The 15,775-nt window shown below is 46.6% G+C and overlaps 1 protein-coding gene and 1 long non-coding RNA gene across 2 annotated transcripts in view; one reads left to right on the forward strand and one right to left on the reverse strand.

The window, feature by feature from the left end:
- The window catches only part of LOC146050463 (uncharacterized), a 59,190-nt gene that overhangs the window by 32,659 nt on the left and 10,756 nt on the right, over window positions 1–15,775 (reverse strand). The gene's annotated exons all lie outside the window — the stretch shown is intronic.
- The window catches only part of CASQ1 (calsequestrin 1), a 49,608-nt gene that overhangs the window by 29,839 nt on the left and 3,994 nt on the right, over window positions 1–15,775 (forward strand). Inside the window, exons 5-10 of the mRNA XM_083167483.1 lie at window positions 3,854–3,927; window positions 6,568–6,698; window positions 12,737–12,782; window positions 14,058–14,112; window positions 14,348–14,448; window positions 15,223–15,297. Of these exons, the coding sequence (XP_083023609.1) occupies window positions 3,854–3,927; window positions 6,568–6,698; window positions 12,737–12,782; window positions 14,058–14,112; window positions 14,348–14,448; window positions 15,223–15,297 (482 nt within the window). The remainder of the gene's footprint in view (window positions 1–3,853; window positions 3,928–6,567; window positions 6,699–12,736; window positions 12,783–14,057; window positions 14,113–14,347; window positions 14,449–15,222; window positions 15,298–15,775) is intronic.

Consider the following 15,775-nt stretch of genomic DNA (forward strand, 5'->3'; position numbering starts at 1 on the left):
TGTTCTAGGGTTAATTGCCCACTGGTGAGGCAACGATAAAGGGGGGGTATTAAGAGATTTAGCGAGTCAGCAGAGAGCGCGCTGCCACCGCAGCACCGCCGGCCAGCCTGCTGCTGGGAACGCTCTCTCTGCTGAGATCAACACAACAGAGAACTTATGAGAGGGATTCTGGTGTTAATCAACTACGTTCTAATCTGATGATCATCTCGTAGAACCCAGATAATCAAGAAATAGTCAATGCAATATTGTACTTCTTCTGTAAATCAATTGTCCTTAGTTTGTCTTATGAAGGAGAGAATGATCAGACAGGCAATGAAGGCGTCACTGAGGGCTGTATTTATAAATGACTGAGCTGATAATTGTAATTAGTAACAGTATAAGGCTTTACTGCGCCCTTTGTCATGACATCATGGGAGGGGGCGGGGCTGTTGCATATATGTGTGTGCAGGTATGAGGATGCAGCAGAGTTTCTGTACACACCAGTTATATACTGCCCAGTTATATACCAGTGGAGGGCTGGTAAAGCCGTACTCACTGTTACACCCACTAGTGAATGTACTGTATATAGGTACAGGTAGGGTTGCTAGAACAGCGGTTATATCACAGGTAATTGCAGATCTCACTGTAGCTAATTGGCAGACTACTGTCTTCCACTGCGGTACTGTAACACAGTCAGCGGCCATCTTGGTACAGTGAATGAAGCTTCCCTGGTGGAGTAGCAACAGAGTTTGAGCAGCAACGCACTTCACTGTCATCAGTGCCTCCATGGGCGGGAATGACACCCCTACAGCAGCGATTCCAGATGCTTGGTGATATACTTATGGAAACCATCTTTACTGAGCACATAAATTCATTTTCCAGGTCATCGCTAAGCTTTAATAAAGTCGAGCAGGTATTTCTGTAGTGATTGGGTTATTCCGGGGACAACACCAATGTCCCAAGAGTAACCGCAATGTAACTGTTTCTAAACGGTTCACATTTTCCATATATTGAGATCCGCTTGGCCTTGGGTTTCCTATTGGGCGGCTGGCAAGGGAACAGCAAGTCTTTGTTCCTAGAAAGCCTGTATCGATTAGCAAATCTGTGTACTGGGAGAGAAACTATTCATCTGGCCTTGATACAGTCATTAGAGTGCCAGCTTGCTCGCCAGCGGACTAAAGCTATGCCAGTAGGACACATGGCCGTGCAACTTTCCAAACAAACCTGGGAACAAGAATGGAGACTATGGAGGCTGCTGGAACTCCATCAAAGGATCATGGGAAAAAAAAGGTTTATTGGTGCAACCTTATCATTCCCGAAAGAACTAGTGCCGCCAGACTCTCTATAAGGGGTTAATGGAATTTAGCATGGCATTTCTCTGCCAACACCAGCTCTTATTTGTAGGATCAGTTTGTCTTCTAATAACATGCGGCAGAACCTCAGCTTCGCAGTACATTAATCCTTCCGCATTAGCATATCGCCCCATCCACTACCCACACAGCCATGACGAGCCGAGTGAGCGTGCGCTCTGAGTAATGAGTGCTCTACAGCGTGGCTGGCACCTGCTCAGACAACAAGGCGAGGAGATGGGTAATACCATGTGATGCCGTATTGTTACCATTTATCACCACTCAGCTGGCACTTCAGCTATAGGGCCTATATGCCACCCTCAATGCACAGCACCGCACATTGATTTTACAAACTAGTCCAACATACAGCTTGATGCAGAGATCATCTCCAATGTTTAGGGATCTACATAAGAGCAGGTCTCCTTCTCGCTGTGTGACCCATGTTCCGGCTGCGTGACCCATGTTTTGGTTGCGTAACCCATGTGCCGGCTGTGTGACCCATGGGGTAGCGTATTCTTCCCACAGCAGATCCAGTTACAAGAAAGGAAAGCTCTCTCATCCCAAAGAGATCTTGGCCTTGGCACTCCCCAAAAACTGAGGTTGCACGCTGCCCCCTCCCCATCCCACATTGATATTTTGTGCCGCACCTCCTCCTACATTAGAACCAGGCCCAGTGTGAGGTTTTCTTGAGCAGCTGTTGCTACCAGTCACGCCCCATTGCTACTTGAGTAACTGTTCTACCGGTCAACCCTTAAAAAAACCCAATTGCTTGAAGCAACGGTTGCTACCAGTCATCCCCATTTCTACTTGAGCAGCTGTTGCTATGGGTCACACCCCCTTATTATTTGAGCATCTGTTGCTACTGAGAACCCCCCATTGTTACTTGAGCTGCTGTTGCTACTGAACACCCCCATTTTTACTTGAGCAGCTGTTGCTATGGGTCACACCCCCTTATTATTTGAGCAGCTGTTGCTACTGAACACCCCCCCATTGTTACTTGAGCTGCTGTTACTACCGGTCCCGCCTATTGATTCGGGCAGCATGCAAAGGTATACCCATGCTGACCAGATCAGTGAGGGACGATGAAGTTACAGCAGCGCAGTGGGTCATGTGGCGGGTAGCATTAGCCACCGTGGTATAACGTCTGTGCAATACTCACACAGCATATTGGTATTAACCTCCCAGTATACAACGCTGGGGTCCATACATATCTTGCCTGCCCAGTTTTGAGAATAATATATAATACTTACAGCAGAAGGCCCTAAGAGGCATATTTATCAATGAGCGATATTCTTGTTATCACTCATTGCGATTCATAATCGGTGCTCCAGCCAATCAGCTCCTGCCATGTGAGCGCACATGGAGATGGGCAGGCTGACTCCTGAAAGTTAGGTGCCAACCAGCAGGAGTTTGTTTTCTCCTCCCCACCTGCCTGGCTCCTGGAGTGTGTGGACTTGGATTAGCATAGGCCATTTCCAAGACAAGGACCCCAATGTGCTACAACGCAAGGCACGGGGGCAGAAGGCTGCACACAATGTGTTGAAGTACTTATCTGAGTACTTATTGTGCACCTGATATAGCAGAGGAGCCTGCTATAATGCAATGTGCATCTTACCAGTACAGCACAGAGAAAGATGATGGCTCACAATGGGCTCGGAGATGAATAATTCCACCATCACCCAGCGCCAGCTCTCCCCAGGCCTTTGTCTGGAAGCAGCTGGTTATCAGATGCGGATCCTCTGTATGTCACATTGCCGGAGTCACAGCCTCCACAATGCGCTCTTGTCTGGGTCTCCAGCCTAGAAATGATTTGCGTTAATGTTCCGACATGTGTACTGCCATGATAAGATGGAGCGGGCGGCTGACTCAGGCCACACTGATCTTAATAATGCAATAGCCTAATGTAACGCTGCTAAATGTGAAACATGAATGAAAATAGATGAGTGGTGCATTCTGGGACGGACCAGAGGACGCTCCCAGAAATGGTCACATTCCTTTCTGGCTGACATAACCAGTTGCCCTGTTCCTCACCCAATCCTGCCACCACACTCTTAGTACTTTATATACAACTAGTCCTTATAAACAGAACATTAAGTCTCACCCAGTCTTAAATCCTTTCTCTGGTCCTTGAACAAAAATGTTGATTTTCATCATAAGTAACCAATAGACGGGACCCAAACCCTAACAATAAAGGTTTGCCCTAAGTAACTTTATCATCAAACTATAAACTGCCCCTCATTGGTACTTTCCTCGGTCAACAATTGTCCTAACCGCACGAGAGAGCCGGACACATGATGGGCCGGATTTGCCCTCGCAGTATCTTTGGTTGGTGTCTCTGATCACTGGGGGAGGGGGGGGGGGGCTGCTAAAGTTGGACTTGGATGACCAATGACCTTATTCTGTAGAAATGATGAACTGATTTATATTGTTAGATAATAGGTAGGAAAGTGTTTCTAGTACGGATTGTTGTGGCCCTGTAGCATCTAGCAGGGGGGTAACGTGGTCCCATTTTTGTATCCCTGCAGATTACAAGGCCTATGAGGATGCGGCTGAGGAATTCCACCCCTACATACCGTTCTTTGCTACCTTTGACAGCAAGGTAAGAGGCCACTATACCAGGGGAGTTACTGTCAGGGAACAAGTGCGCCAATGTGGGAGGGCAGCAGGCGCAGAAGGGAAAATTGCTGTTTCTTGTAAGGCCCAACCCACAGGTGATGCTTACACCTTACATCAGGGCCGCAGCGGGGCAGTTCTGTTCCCTGTGCTGCCCCCCCCTTTCCCAAATCATGTGACACTGTGTCATCACAATGAGAGGACTGGGCCAGGGTCTCTGCCTAGCATCTGTCCAGGTTGCAGGGTGTTGTTCCAGGCACACACAACTCTGGGGAGGGTTCCACAAGAGCAGCAACGTCCCATTTTCCTGTAGCCCTTTGAGATGTCATCGGTCATGTTCAAATCAGAATCAGGTGGGGGTGAATTTGGAACACACTTTACATCAGCAAGGCCCAATTGCAAGGGCAATCGCATTTATTACACACACTTAGGTTCCAGCCCACGTCCGGGTGTTAGGGAAGTGACCCCAGAATTTGAGGATGCAAATTTGTTTGTATGGTTTGAGGAAAATGCACCTGGAGGAAAGTACAAACACGTCCTAGTAAGACGAGGCAACCAGCGTCCTCCTAGGCCAATCTCTCCAAACCTAATACAGTATAAGTAATTCAGTTTCATTCACCTGGTTTTCCTCATTCCGCACTAATGCCCCTTTCAGACCGCACATATTACCCGGTATTTTGCCGGTTTTTTTTACCGTTTCAAAACGGTAAAATGTGCGGTCTGAAAGGTAAAGAGTGATTTTACCGTTTCAAAAAAAAACAATGTTTTGGAAACTGTAAAAAAGCAGGGTCCTACACGTTTCAGACCCGTTTTTTCAGTCTGAACGGGTCTGAAAAGGTATTTAGGATCCAGCCAATAGTGGTCCCGCTCTCTGCATATCTAATGAGCAGACCCAGTGCAGTGAATATTTAATGATCGGGTGGGGACCCGCTCATTAAATATGCACTGTGGTCATTAGATATGCACGGATGAGATATGCACACTTCCAAACCTCCCCCCACCCCCTGGAGGCATCCCCCACCCCACATTGAGGCATCCTTTCCCCCCCTACCTGGGCAGCGCAGGGAAGAGAATTATCATGCTGGCGGGCAAGGGGCCCTGTAGCGTATGTTAGATCAGTGGCGGGGTCCCTGCAGCGGATGGGAACTAGTAGTGATCCCTTCCTGCGGCGTATGTGAGATCGCACTGGCGGGCAGGGGGTCCCTGCGGCTTATGTAACGTCAGTTACTAGTAGTTCCCATCCGCTGCAGGGACCCCGCCACTGATCTCACATACACTGCAGGGACCCCCTGCCCGCCAGCATGATCATTCCCTTCCCTGCGCTGCCCAGGTAGGTGGGGGGGGGGGGGTGCCTCTTTCACACCAGAAAACCTGTTTAGACCCGGTTTAAGACCGGGTTATGTGCGGTCTGAGAGGGGCATTAAGCCTGCTTTGACCGGTTTTAAGACCTATTTTAAATACCGGGTCTAAGCAGGTTCTGCGGTGTGAAAGCAGCACAAGTGGCTTATTTACTAAAATGGGAGTTCTTTTGAAGACGAGATGTTGCTATTGGCAACCAATCAGATATTATCTATTATCTTGTAGAAGGTGCTAAATAGTAGTGGATTGGGATTGATTGCTATGGGCAACATCCCAGCAGCGGATGTAATTGCTCCAGCGCATGCCATGCCCCAGGGGTTTACTAGCTGGGACTAGACTATTAACAAGATACCGGAGGAGACGGCTTATCTGTGGCTGACACACGCACAGCCGACATGCCTGATGATTAACCATTTGTGCCGCTAAGCCCGGCACTCAGCCACTCATGTGCCCAGCCGCTTATGGCCTGACATTCCCAAGAAAGTGCTCAGCTACCTTTGCCAAAATCTGCAGTTCTCAAGCTTAAACAACATTAAATGCCACCCACAGAATGTGGCACCCTTTGAAAAAAGGGCTGAGACCCACCGGTGACACCCAGAACGCTCCTTGGTCGCTATGGCGGTTTCTGCAAGAGTAGGATGTCTGGTTAAGACATTTTTTATAAAGGCTGGACACTGGGAATATCAGTGATATCTCCACCATTCAGCTATGTAACGGAGAAGAGCACAGTCACTGGAGAATAGGCTCCAGTGACCTAATAAGATGTGGCCTCTTGTGAACCTTGCCTTAACCCAGAGGTTCCCAAACTTTTTGGAATCACGGCACCCTGTAGTATCAGAAATGTTTTCGTGGCAGCCTTAGGCCAAAATTTTCTTATTGAGTACTTTAAAAAAATATATATATTAAATTAAATAAATTGTGTTTATATGTTGTCCTTAGGTCCAGTTATGTTGTGAGGGACAGGATTCACCTTGGTTTGTTCACATGTTGTATGATTGGAAGACACAAGCACTAATTTTCCCTATTACATTGACCATAAATAAAATTAATTGGTCCTGGGCCACCATTCCAGGGCACCCCTGCAAGTGCTCTGATGCACCCCAGGGAGCCACCGCACACAGTTTGGGAACCACTGCCTTAACCCATAAAAATGGGCGCCTCCACCATGACTCTATATTCTTGTGAACAGAGTAGATATTAGGTTTGATCCATTCAGCCTTTGCATTATTTATAGGCTAATAATTCTGTATTTCTTTACTGTCCTCAGGTTGCCAAGAAGTTGACTCTGAAATTGAACGAGATTGACTACTACGAACCTTTCCATGATAAGCCTGTGACAATTCCCAACAAGCCCAACAGCGAAAAGGAGATTGTAGAATTCCTTCACGAGCACAAGAGGTGAGTCTGCTTCACCAGATCCCGGCCGGCAATGTGTTAGGTGTAATACAGACATGCAAACTACTAGGCTAACGGGGACTGCGGGAACCAGCGTTGTGTGGGAGTCATTGGACGAGCTAGGCTACTGTGATGGAGATGTGGGTACGTAGGTGGGGACATCCTGGAAGAAACCGATACATAAGAAATAATGGTTAAGATGATCACTTAATACTATTAATTAATGATTAGCATTGACATTTCCTTCTGCATGCAAACCATGCCAGGACAACCCAGCCCAGAAGAGCACTTCACTGGTGGGAACATGTGCTCAGGGCGTTAAGTTGATGTCACACGTGTCCTCTACTGCTCAGTAGATCACTGTCTTTTCCTATCTGAGCTTGCAAATATAAATGACATTTCATGATTGGCAACTTAGTAATGCTATCCTGCTCAGCGGAGCTCTGACGGACCATTGTTGAGGATCACAGCGTTTGCACCCCAGATTAAAGTTTTTGTCAGCTGATCTGTAGCTGCCCATCTGTTACATTAGAGATGAGCACGGTGACAGCCCACTCCTGGAAGATGAGCTTCTACCTACTGTTGCCCTTTGTTGGTAAAGTTTTCCACTTCTGAGTTTTGTGATGACCTTTAACATGGAAGATCTTGCTTGAATCATTAGCAAGTAGAGTTGCCTTGGTCACTGAGACTCCTGGCGATCCTTTCTCTTTCAAAGTCACTGAGGTCTTACAGCCTTAGAAATCATCTATGAGAAACCTCTTATTTTAATATGCCTGGTGTCCATTACCTAACTATTCATTTCCACATTTTATACACTACTTATAATTCTTGTCCATCGTTTTTCTAAATGGCTCGATAACTGCTCCAACTACACATCCAGCCTACTTAGAGATGCTTTCTCCAGTCCTCCAGTGGTCAGTTGAGGACCCTTTCGGTGGTCAACATCATGAAGACATGAGTGTTAACATCTTGAACCTTCTGTTATCACATAACTGAGAAGGAGCATGGGTTGATGAGGCTTTTAAGACGTGCAAGGTGAAAATGTCGAGGCGGGCGCCTCTATGAGTCACTTCGTGTCCTGGGATCAGAGCTATAAGATAAAAACGAGAGAATGGAAACTGTAACGGTTAATGCAATGAATCTAATAGCAGCCGTTGTCACAGCTAATCAACGTTGGATTTCTCCTTACAGTATTATGCGCCAGTCTTCTGCAGGGGTCGCCAGGCAGTTGTGCTCGCTGGTGAAGTTGCCATGGTGTCAGGCAAAAAAGTTTAGCTGCCATAGAAACATTTAAAATAGCCGGGTCAATATTCCTGTTTTTCTCTTCTGTTTATATCACACGGAGGATGGTTTAACTCACTGCTCTCCCGTCTGGGGACCACATAATGCTGGAACAGACTGGGACATCGCGTTCACTGAGCAGTCAACAGATAAGTGGCCCCTTCTCGCTCGGGACTGGAAGCACGTTAGACCTTTTTATTTTTGAGTCAACCACCCAACTGTAGCGCCGTCTGTCTGCCCTATGGATCCTCTGTGAGTGAGCACTCCACTAACTTGCAGACCAGGGTCACGGCACACTACTCTGTTAGTAAATTTACCCCAACTTCGGTATGCCATAATTTTGATGACAATGAATATGTCGACAGTGAAATTATGCCTTGAGAATGTCTGCAGTGTTATGTCGACACAGATGTAATGCTGGAGTATTTTAAATGTGTCGGCATTATAACTGTAAAACTTTTAATTATTTATAATGCCGAGATAAAATACTTTTATCTGCATTACGACAGTGTCGGCATAATGCTCACGGTTGTCATATGCATCGTTGGAGAAAGGAATGCATTCCCCCAACATCAGCACCGTCACTTTAGTAGGAAGCTGTGGGCAGCTAAAAATAAATCAATTCCGCCCTATGGGTATATTTATTACACGTGCATTTCCAGATACTATGGAGCTGTCCACTATTTTTTGTTTGTGTTGGTAAAAAAAATATATAATAATATGTGAAAATACTGCTCCAAAGTAGAACTCATGAAGGTGGTGGGGTGTAATAGCTGAAAAATCCACCTTTTAGTTCCCGGGTCCCAGACGAGAGGCTATGCAGACCACACAATCTCATACCATGCAGGGTTTAGCCATTCAGCAGCAGAGCCAGGTGCCTTAAACCCCTCTTACTCCATTTCAGTGACAATGGTCTGCACGCCAGGAGATCTGTCGCTACGATATTTTGTCATTAGCGCACAGTGTGATGTTTTTAGGATTAAGATTGTGCGCCGGCGTCGTTAACCCATTGAAAGCCTTGGGAATACTTGCTGAAGACTAACAGGAAAGCTAATTGTATACGAAAGCGATTTTCAACCCTTTTACCTTGCAACACACTAAATAAGATTTTAAAATTGCCACGGCACACCATGAGATCCCCACAGAGCAAAACACATTGGTCCCCACAGGAAAAAAAACACACCTATTGGCCCCCATATAAAAATCAATCACACTGGTCCCCACGGGTAACACAAATAAAATACATTGGCCCTTAACATGAAAAGAAGAGACCAGTAAATAACAGTTGAGCTGGTGGTGGCTGTAAACTGGTTTGGGCATCTCTAGATCTGGGGGCACACTTGAGAACAGCTCAAGGCACACTAGTGTACTACGGCACAGTGGTTGAAAAACACTGTTATAAGAGAATAAGGGGGACCGCTTAGTTTTACTGAATGGTAACGCCGGGGATTCTGGGCAGTCTGTAGAGTGGATGGCAAGTGAGCATTTGCTGTGAGTATCATTGAAAGTAGCAGCCACGTCCAAAGAGGGGAAGCCGCCATTTTGTGGACTGAACCAATACCCAGCCTATCGGTTCATTTCAATTTAGCCGCATGCCTCGCTATTACATTCAGACAATGGCTAGACAGGCCGGACACAGGCAATTTCTGGATGCGAAATTACAACTGGACAGTAGTGATGGGTGAAGAAAAACACGGTATTTTTTACCTAGCACGATGCCCACGATTTTGATCGTGGGCATCGCAGGTAAAAAAATCGCGGGCATCGTGGCCATTGAATGCACTAAAAATCGGGTGCGACGCGACCGACGCGATGCCCGCGATTTCCCATAGGGAACAATGTTAAATTTCTCAATTGACCCGATTTTACTGTTCAATGCCTCAATTGACACGATTGTTCCATAGGAAACAATGTTAAATGGCCCACAGAGGCCAAATAGCCACCCTGAACTGTGAAATGGCCCCCACAATTGGTAACGCCACCCCACGATCAACGTCAACCCGAAGCGTGGCGAGCGCAGCGAGTCCGCTAGGGGCCGCGGTACGCGTCCTACGACCTTTTCATACCCCCACTATCCACGTCGGCGTGGAGTTGAAAATAGAATAGTGTGGCGAGCGTAGCGAGCCACCGAGCCCGAAGCGTGGCGAGCGCAGCGAGCCCCGCGAGGGTACGCGGATACCTTCACAGGTAAACGCGTCCCTTCTCGGGCTTCACAGGTATCCGCGTCCCCTCGCCACGCTTCGGGCTCGGTGGCTCGCTGCGCTCGCCACACTATTCTATTCTCAACTCCACGCCGACGTGGATAGTGGGGGTATGAAAAGGTCGTAGGACGCGTACCGCCGCCCCTCGCTGGCTCGCTGCGCTCGCCACGCTTCGGGTTCACGTTGATCGTGGGGTGGCGTTAACAATTGTGGGGGCCATTTCACACTTCAGGGTGGCTATTTGGCCTCTGTGGGCCATTTAACATTGTTTCCTATGGAAAAATCGTGTCAATTGAGGCATTGAACAGTAAAATCGGGTCAATTGAGAAATTTAACATTGTTCCCTATGGGAAATCGCAGGCATCGCGTCGGTCGCGTCGCACCCGATTTTTTAGTGCATTCAATGCCCGCGATGACCGCGATGGGCGCCGTGCTAGGTAAAGAGTACCAAAAACACTATAGAAACCTGTTCCATTAAAATTGGATTTACTGGGCTAGCAAAGAACCATATTTAAATCCTGTAAATCCAATTTTAATTAAAAGACATCTTATAGTGATTTCAAAATCGTGAAGTTCAAAAAAACACTTTTTATCCTTTATAATAAAAGGCTAATGCTGCTCCTCACCTCTGTGGGGGGAATTCAGGTGTTTTGTGCTCAGGTGGCCACTAGATGGCGCCCAGTGTTAAATATGCATGGTTGACATTACCGTTATGTTGTTTTATGATTTTGACTGGCTGGTAACTAAGAGAATTAGAAAAACATTTATCTCAAATGATAAAAGGATAATGAAGATGGGATGTTGCTACGGGCAACCAATCAGATTATATTGATTATCTTCTAGAAGGTGCTAAATAAATAATAAGTAGCATCTGATTATAGAACTCCCATCTTAGTAAATCTATCCCTGAGGCCTTTGCGGCGGATAGAGGGTTAAGCAATAAAAACTGAGCAAAAACAAAGCAATAAGGGTCATTTTAGAATAATAACGAGTTCAAAAGTCCATTTCTATCAAGTAAAAATAAAACGACTGCTCGAATTGCAATCTTTTAGAAGTCGCCGTTTCATCTGCTGATTATTTATCTCTCTGGAGGGTTAAAGGCAGATAATAGACCTTCCTTAGCATCCTATTTTTGAGTGCGGGCGATGAAAGTGCAGCTTGGCAGACACACGTTAAATATTGGCAGTTCAGAGACCAGCGTTGCCATGGCAGCGAGGCCTTTACACCGCGCACAGAGCAAATACATGATTATTGTTGTTTTTTTATATATTGCTTTCTTCCCAGATCACATTATTTTACCTCAGAGAGTTTCATGGGGCTTACAGCACAGCAGTGATAGAGTATTACACTGATACCTACCGTATATGCCGGCGTACAAGACGACTGGGCGTATAAGACGACCCCCCAACATTTCCACTCAAAATATAGAGTTTGTTACATACTCGCCATATAAGACTACCCCCTCTTCCGCACACCTTCCACACACCAAATAAAACACACATTATACATTATGCAACACAACATATTCCCCATTACACAATATGCCACACACGGTAATGCCCCTTGCATATTATGCCACATAAGTGCTGCTTACCTACATGCTCGATGCCAGGGGTTTCGGTACTTGTGAGTTATCCGGACGCCCGATTTCTAAATCGGGTCGGATCGGGCACATCGCATCGCATCGCATGCGACCATCGGATGCGATGCGATGCGATGCGATGCGATGACCCGATTTTTCCATAGGAATCAATGTTAAAATGGACTGAGTCCATTTTAACATGGAATTCAATGGGAAAAAGGGGTCCTTTTCATACCCCTACTATCCAAGTGGGCATGGAGTTGGATATAAACCTGTGGCGAGCGTAGCGAGCCACCGAGCCCGAAGCGTGGCGAGCGTAGCGAGCCCCGCGAGGGGACACGGAATACCGTCGAGAGTCACGAGCTGCCTGATTGGCTGCCGGGCCCGGCGCGTCATTTTAAATAGCCACGCCGTGCTGCATAGTCGCGGGTAGGGTTAGATAATAAAGACACCCAGGTTTGCATCGCTCTGCCCGGCAGTCTCTTATAGCAAAGCTGCAGGCAGGGACACTGACACAGCGGGGCAAGTTGACCGGACGGAGGCGGAACCGTTCCGCCCCGTTCCGGGCTCAGTTTAACCCCTGATCCCAAAGTGCACCCGGCGTATAAGACGACCCCCCACTTGGAGGCATTTTTTTCTGGGGGAAAAAGTCGTCTTATACGCCGGAAAATACAGTATTTCAACAGTGAAATATAAAATGGCCGCCCTCAGAGGTCTTTGCTCTGAGGGCTTTTGTTTTTGTGTTTTTCCCCAGAAGTGCCAATAGTTATCTTTCTCCTTTAAAACCAATTACACCTGCATTAGACACTGATGTAGGACATGGGGTACAGACAGGGGTTGTTGTATAAGGCTAAAATTGGTCAAGTTGAAAACAATGTGGAGTTGCGGCCATCTTTGTTCCATGTTTGTCAGAGACACCTACAAGTTGAATGACCTTATTATGTCCGTCTCATAATCCACTTTCTTATCTCTTGCAGACCCACACTGAGGAAACTGCAGCCAGACAGCATGTATGAGACCTGGGTAACTATTCTTATTACATACTGTATAACTCATATATAATTGTGGCCTTGTCTGAAATAAGCCATACTGTGGAATTGATGCTTGCGTATTGCTATCCGGGGGATATTTTCTTCTGCATTCTCGATGCTTGACTTTTTAATAAAAAAAATACAATAAAATTGTCCTTCATCGATCTATTCACAGGTGCCCCCAAGTAATTAGCTGCGTAATAAATAATTGTGATTCACGAACCTCCCCCATCTCACGCCCTCAGTGTAACGGATTTATAATTAGGGTGAAGCGTTCCACACTGTAATGCAACTGTCATAGGCTGCCGTGATTCACTAATGCATTCCAAAAGGTGTCTGTTCCTGGTAATTGCAGTGATTAATACAGGTACACAGAACAGAACTAAACCAAAGTTAAACCATGCATGAAGAGAGTAGGGAGAGCAAAACGTATATGCGAATCTCAGTAAATCCTTATTAAATCCCCTGCAGCTTACACCAAGAACTTTAGAATTCAACAAAATGCTTCGCCGGTGCCAGGTGCATCTCATATGGGGCCATTTAAACTCCACAAAGTTTGCCATTTAAATCCTCAAACTTGAGGTTTCCGCAAAGCTTCTAGGTTCCTGCGTCCTTAACAATACTACTGTAGCTTTATCCTGCTACAGTGTTTTATCCTCCATTTCTCTGACACTTATAATACTGTACATCACGCTTGCCTACTTTTGAAAACTAGTTTCAGGGAGGTTATAGTTGGTAATAGAATTTTGCAAGGCGCCCCATTAAGGTGGCACGCCATGCTCCACGCATGTTCTATAGGAAATTGGGTATATGCAAGAAAAATCAGGTTCCAAATCGGGTTGGCTTAAACCAGAAGATTTGGGATGAACCAAATCTTCCCCTCTGGGAGAAGCCCAAAGAGGAGAATAATCTGGGAACTTCAGGGGCAGAGCCAGGCTGTGACATTGTTAAGCCCTCCCCCTCTTGCGGCAAAATAAACCCTTGTGAAGGGGCGGGGTTAAATGATGCAAAATCATGTTTTGTCACCCCACCACTTCTACCCGGTTCCCGCAATCTTCTGCCAATTGTACCTGCTTCACCAGGAAGTGGGCAGAATGCCAGAGGAGCCTCCACTCTTCCCAAGTTACGGGAGGCTGCCAAAAATCACTGGTCTCCCGTAACTTCTGGGAGAGTGGGCGAGTATGACCCGAATCTTGCTAAATAAAAAAAAAACACAAAGATTATACTGAGTTTATTTGCTAATTGTTGTTATTCTCTTTTATCATAGGACGATGACTTGGATGGTATCCACATTGTTGCTTTCGCAGAAGAGGATGACCCAGGTAAAGCGCCAGATATTAAGCACAAACCTAAAATAGTAGCATAAATCACAAAACATGACTCCTGTAAGCGGAATAGACTGCGGTCCAATAGTTCTGTACAACCGCGTAATACAGAGAAATATCCCCAAATAAAGGAACCCAACAGGAACCTCTCAGAAGTGACAAGAAGCCGAAGTGATGAACCCGAGGCCATGGACGACGCATTTACTGACCTATCCGCTTTTTTGTTTTACAGATGGTTATGAGTTCCTCCAGATCATCAAAGAGGTTGCAGAAGACAATACCGATAACCCAGAACTCAGCATTATTTGGATCGACCCAGAGGACTTCCCCCTGGTGAGGATATGAAATGTCTCCGTACTAGGAAATTGCCTGCTGGATTGCTAGACAGAGCTGTATTATACGGTGGCTTTTGGGGGTCTGCCCGCAGTCCCGCCTTACCCACAGCATGAGTGACATTCTGCAGCATTTGGGAGGAGGAGCCAGGGAGGCAACAGGGACCATTCTAAGAAATAGGAAAGTGTCAATCACATTTGTAGGTGTGCCGAGCATTTGCATCTGCCCACGGTGCTTGCAGCGCTGAGTCTTGACTTACGCGGCGGCTGCGAATAGGGGGGAAACCATTTGAAGGCTGGTGATTGCAAATGGTTTCCCCCCTGTGTGTACAACTGTGAACGTACTTGCTAGCTACAAACCGGCATTTATATGAGACAGCAGAATGTGATTTATAAATTAAAGCGCTCATACAGCTGATGGCCCTTTTCTAGAACACTGTTGTGTGTCAACAGAACTCATTATGGTTTATGCAGCAGTATAATTCATGTCATTAGCACTGTGGGAATGACAGGCTGTATCCCGACAAGCCAGCAGTGTTCCCATTCCCTTGCTCATAGCTGTGCCTATACCTAGGACTGAGTAGCGCGCAGGACAACAGAACCCTAGCGGCACGCTTAGGACAGCGGAGTGACATGTCCTGCACGCTAGGCTTGGAGTCAGAGTGTGGGAAAGCCGTGAATGGGCGCAGGAAGCATTGAAAGAGTGGTGTGCAAAAGTGTTTCTCAGTGACCCCTTCATTAACCCCCCTCTTTTTCGCTGTCTCCCCTCCTGTAGCTGATACCCTACTGGGAAGAGAAGTTTGGCATTGACCTGTCCCGTCCTCACATCGGCGTGGTGAATGTGACAGATGTAAGTACACATGGAGGGATCGGCCATCGGCACTATGCCCTAGGACATATTTGCTGCTTCCATGCTTGCATCTGTGTTCTACACCTGCAGCTGACCACCAATATCTAACTGAAACGGTTTCCCGTCACTGTAACGTGGGATGATTCAGTTGCGGGCGATGCCCACGTCGTGCTGTTGCTGTGGCATTAAATCACCCACCAACAGCTGCACACCAAATCTCTCTAGTGACACATTTTCGTTCTTAGTGCCATGCAGCAGTGTACAAAATACTTATGTGCTGGTGCAACCATAACATAGCAGGTACATACTGGTGCGCACCATCAGCATAGCCGACATTGCCTGCGATTGACCCCATAATGTTACCATGTATCACAGTTGCTATAGGATGCGTTATTTATCCACAGTAATCCCTAGCCCAGGACCACAGTGACGGAATGTCTGCCTTCAATAATCTGTTGAGGACTCATGAACACACTGC

This window comes from Crinia signifera, chromosome 12, assembly GCF_055691185.1.
Source record: "Crinia signifera chromosome 12, ASM5569118v1, whole genome shotgun sequence".
Lineage (NCBI taxonomy): Eukaryota > Metazoa > Chordata > Amphibia > Anura > Myobatrachidae > Crinia > Crinia signifera.